This window comes from Morone saxatilis, unplaced genomic scaffold (genome assembly GCF_004916995.1).
Source record: "Morone saxatilis isolate NCDOM2014 unplaced genomic scaffold, NCSU_SB_2.0 Contig3, whole genome shotgun sequence".
NCBI classification, from domain to species: Eukaryota; Metazoa; Chordata; class Actinopteri; family Moronidae; genus Morone; species Morone saxatilis.
The window spans coordinates 21,392,448-21,396,978 of record NW_023339873.1 but is presented as its reverse complement, the minus strand read 5'-3'; the positions used below and the strand labels follow the sequence as shown (position 1 = coordinate 21,396,978).

At 34.4% G+C, this 4,531-nt stretch overlaps 2 protein-coding genes across 2 annotated transcripts in view; both read left to right on the top strand.

Annotated features, from left to right (window-relative positions):
• Positions 1–392, top strand: part of tedc1 (tubulin epsilon and delta complex 1) — a 4,417-nt gene extending 4,025 nt beyond the window's left edge. Inside the window, exon 8 of the mRNA XM_035674088.1 lies at positions 378–392. Coding sequence (XP_035529981.1) covers positions 378–392 — 15 coding nt within the window. The remainder of the gene's footprint in view (positions 1–377) is intronic.
• A 76-nt stretch (positions 393–468) lies between these two features.
• pth2 (parathyroid hormone 2) lies at positions 469–2,667 on the top strand. The gene is made up of 3 exons (XM_035674655.1): positions 469–572; positions 749–925; positions 2,473–2,667. The coding sequence occupies exons 1-3, from the start codon at positions 469–471 to the stop codon at positions 2,648–2,650; spliced, it is 459 nt and encodes a 152-aa protein (XP_035530548.1). The 3' UTR covers positions 2,651–2,667.
• The last annotated feature ends 1,864 nt before the right edge of the window (positions 2,668–4,531 follow it).

Below are 4,531 nucleotides of genomic sequence, written 5' to 3'. Positions count from 1 at the left end.
TAACTGTATATATAGTTTTATTTTATTTATGTTATTTTAATATACATTTAATTGCCTTTTTCTATGTGTGTAGCACGAAGTAACTGCAAACTTTTCATTTTCTTGTACAACCACATGTTGTATAAATGTATAAAGATAAATAAATTGCCTTGATCCTTGGAAAAAAAAACCTTGTGGAAAGTGAAACAAGTTTAAGAAAACCTATTCTGATAAAACAAAGAATCCTCTTTGTACATGTTGATATAAAAAATGTAAAACAGAAATAAGGTAACCTTAAGGTGTATTTTTGAATATTTTCATTGTGAAAAACATATTATTTAAATATATGTTTATGGTGATGAAAATAGGTTTCTGTTTTATTGCTTTGTTTTACTCAGATTTACTTTACTTAGATTATAAATACATAACTCAGCTAACATGCACTTGAATTATTGTCAAGGAAGCATCTTTTTTCCAATTTCTTTTAGGATGTCTGAGTTGCCTGCTTTCCCCCGAATGTCCTTCCTGTTGCTTTGCATTCTGGGTATGACCGTGGTGACATCTGGCTTCCCTCAGCCTCGACTATCTCTCAGGTGGTTACTCACTAAATCTCACTGAGGTAGCAACAAAGTATTACTTTTAATGCTACAATGGTACCAAAATAATCGACCACTGAGCTAACTACCTCAGAATACCTAAATGTATTTTCTCCATAATATGCTGCACTTATTTTTAAATTTGTACATAACACAGTCTTATCTGATTTCAGAAGTCCTGAGGATTCAGCCGAACCTAAACGAGATGACTGGGATGTCCTTTTCCCCTCCATCTCTCTCCGTGATTGGAGCATTCAAATGATGTCAGCCCCCAGCCTCGGAGCAGCCAATAGCAAGGCAGGACTGATGAGAGAGGCGTGGCTGTTTGCCCCAGAAAGGGCAGAGGCCAGGTAAGCGCACAGTGAGGGAAAATGCTATATTAAAGTTCAAATCAAAGGAAACAACAGGAGTGCAAAACAGATGTTAAAAAGCAGCCACACTTTCTTACATTCAGTGACATTTATGTAAGAACAGAATTTGATAGGGACAGATACAGTAAATATAGAATGAAAACAGCAAACCAACGCAAGTATCATAGTGTTTATAGTGGATGTACATTTCAGATGAACTCTTCAGTTGTATTTATGTATAAATTGTATAGATTGTATCTACAGTTTCTGTGTGAGTTGTGGCCAGAGTTATTATAATTTTGTATTTTTTATTCAGTTTTATTTTTAATTCATTTTTAATTTTTGTTTTCAATTCAGTTCAGTTTTTGTTTCCAGAGATTGCACATTTCAGGTTAGAGTGTTTAGTATTAGTTTTTTATTAGTTTCAGTGTTAGTTTTAGTTTTTTTATTATAATACAGGGTATTTGTCAGGGGCAAGACTTTAGAAGTTCAGAATAGATATTACAATATGAACCCACTGACTCACAGTCATGTAGACACCCCTATCCCAGTCTCAATAGACACATTCTCCAAAGCCTCCACATGCTTGACGTGTTGACAAATTTGACCAGATTGATAAAGACTGAAATTAAAGACATTTCCTGTATATTTTCTTGTATTCATTTTAGTTAGTTTTGTAAGTAAACAATATTGATTTAGTTAGTTATCATTTACTTTTTTATCATTTTATTTTTATTTCAGTTCACTGAAATGTTTTTTCAAACCTAGGTTTAGTTTTTAATTAACAATAATAACCTCATAATAACTGTTTTTCTTTTGAAAATAAAAGACGTTAGCTTACTAGACCTCTGTAGCCCACTCCTCATCAGCGGCTCCAAACTAGCCACTACTAGCATAACACACTTAAACATCTGACAGAACTGTTGGCGGTCTAGTTGCACTGTGGGTAATGTAGTTGTGTGAAATAAAAAAGAAGATATATCTGGTTCTGCTAAACAAATTGTAATCTTTTTTTAGTAAAAAAGTTAGTACTTAATCCACGGAGCACTCGTTTAATAGAAAATCCTGAATCTCTTTGTGACACTTGAACAATTTGCATACATCTATAACTTGAGCAGTTTAACCAAATATTCTTATATTGATTCATGTGAAACTGAACTTAATGGCGGATTTTGTTACCTTTGGAAAGAGCCAGCTGTTTCCCTGGTTCTTATTTTAAAAATAAGTTACACTTGTTAGGCTCATATTTACGGTGTGGTACTGATCCTATCATCTCACTCTCAGACAGAAGTGAACACAGGTAAGTGTATTTCCCAAAAGACTATTCCTTTAAACAGCTATTCCCAAAGAAAATTTGTGATTTTATTTATTTATTTTTATTGGGGGCTATACCAAAATGAAGCAGTGCATCAAGTTTCATTAATTTTGTCAACTCAGATTCAGCTCAAATGAAAAAACAAACAGCAATAATACATTAGTGTTGGAGCCTCTGGTACCTGGATTATTTCCTAGTCACTGATCTTGAGGTCTTGGTCTGTTATGTCTAGCATGGAGAGGGCGTGGCCTGCTGAATGGTCGTCTCAGGGTGCCGGCATGGTGAAGAGGAACATGGTGGTGGCTGATGATGCTGCCTTCAGAGAGAAGAGTAAACTCCTCACCTCCATGGAGAGACAGAAGTGGCTCAACTCCTACATGCAGAAACTACTGGTGGTTAATTCTTCATGATACTGGCAAAAAGCCATTTAAAGGGATGTTAAGTCTCTGGGTAACTGCACAGAGAGAAGACAGTAGCATAGACATCAAAAGACATTAACACTTGCTGTTCTATTTCTTTTGGAACTTTCACTATTTTATTCTAATACTTGAGTTATTGATTTCCCAAAAGGTGGTTAAATGAATCATTCAGAAAGTCTTTTGCTGTTGAACATACATAAATCTAAAGTGGATGTTGGTCGTGCTGAAAATAATTTGATGCATAAATAAAGATGTAAATTTGTTTTTGACAACTGTAGCTCGTGTCTTACTTCATACTGTGTTGATGTATCAACAGCTGGAGCTGGAGAATAGTATTTATATTCATCTATCTGAAGAATTTACACAATTTAACTTCAGCCAAAAGCAGGATGTCAGTGTTTGTGCTGGTTATATACATTTTGGAGACACATTTAGCCATATAGCAGTCAAATACATTTACAAAAACATTAGTACATTAGCAGTTCAACATGCTGGGAGATACACTTGTTTGCTATTTTTCCTGAGTGAGATGAGAATATTAACATCAACATCAATACATTCATTTTTTTTTCAGAGCCAGGCTAGCTTTTCCCCCTGCTAGTCTTTACACTAATCAGGACTAACCATATGACTCCAGCTCTTATTTTCCTGACTTATACAATACAGTTCTTAAACACTCACATTGCGAGGACACATAGATATTAATTCCATTTCTCATTCATCTACAATGGCTTTGACTGCTGACCTTGATAATATTAGCACTAATGTCTGGGCAGTAGGAATGTAATTGTATTCTCTAACATGTATTGCAAGACCGTTCGTAACATAGATAACTGTCTAAAACATACATTTTTAAATTGTAAACATGAAGGACAGCTTGCATATATTAATAATTATTTATTATCTTTATGTATATTTTTTTTCTGATTGACCTCTCTTGTGTCTTTTGTTTTTGTAGCACTTTGTAACTTTGTTAAAAATGACACATAAAAGATTAATATCATACTACTACTACATACTACTATCACAGACAAACTAAAGTTGTTAAAAGTGAATTTCCTTGTGAAAGTAAAAACTGCAAGAAAATATCTGGTTTGCGTCCACATGTAAAGTGAATTTTTGCCAAACTCACTCATCCTTTGATGGATGTTTATTTCTGATTGAATAAATCAGCTTCCTGAATATCAGAACACTTCCATCACACAAATAGTAGTCATATCCCACGCTGCCTGAAAATCAAAAAAAGAGGATTTTCAAAGGTTGTTGGGTTTTGTTACTGACTGCACAATATGTTGAAATGTTAAAAAAAACTAATTTGCTGGTTATGTGGTTAAATATCTCATCAAAACATTTCAACAGATCACTCTTGGGCTGTCTAGAACATACATGCACAGTCTAAAAATGGTTCTTTAGAGCAACATGCAGGGGCGATGTCAGGGTGCCTCAATCATTCTGGCTCATTTTAGGTCCCATAATTCATCATGAAGTTGTCAGGTGAATTTAAGTCTCTTATTTTCAAGACCTTGGAGAGAGCGCCAAGTGGACTTCTTAGAAATTGTGAAATATTCTTGGCCTATTTTTTAATACAATGCATGAGTCTTAATAAAACCAATGACACAAACCACAAGGAAACTGCTTCTTTCTCTGCATTATACACATGTTCCAGTGCAGGACAAGAGGAGGCAGACTCTGTGTTTACAATCAATGATACAGTACAGTACTCGCAGTGGATGGACGCTGTTTCTTTTTATGTGAAGATGAAACCATATTATCATCACTATCTTGTTGCTGATTGTTACGTTTCCCAACACCCAAATTCAAAAAAATGCACTGCAGAATATGTATACGTATATGTATATATGTATATAAATA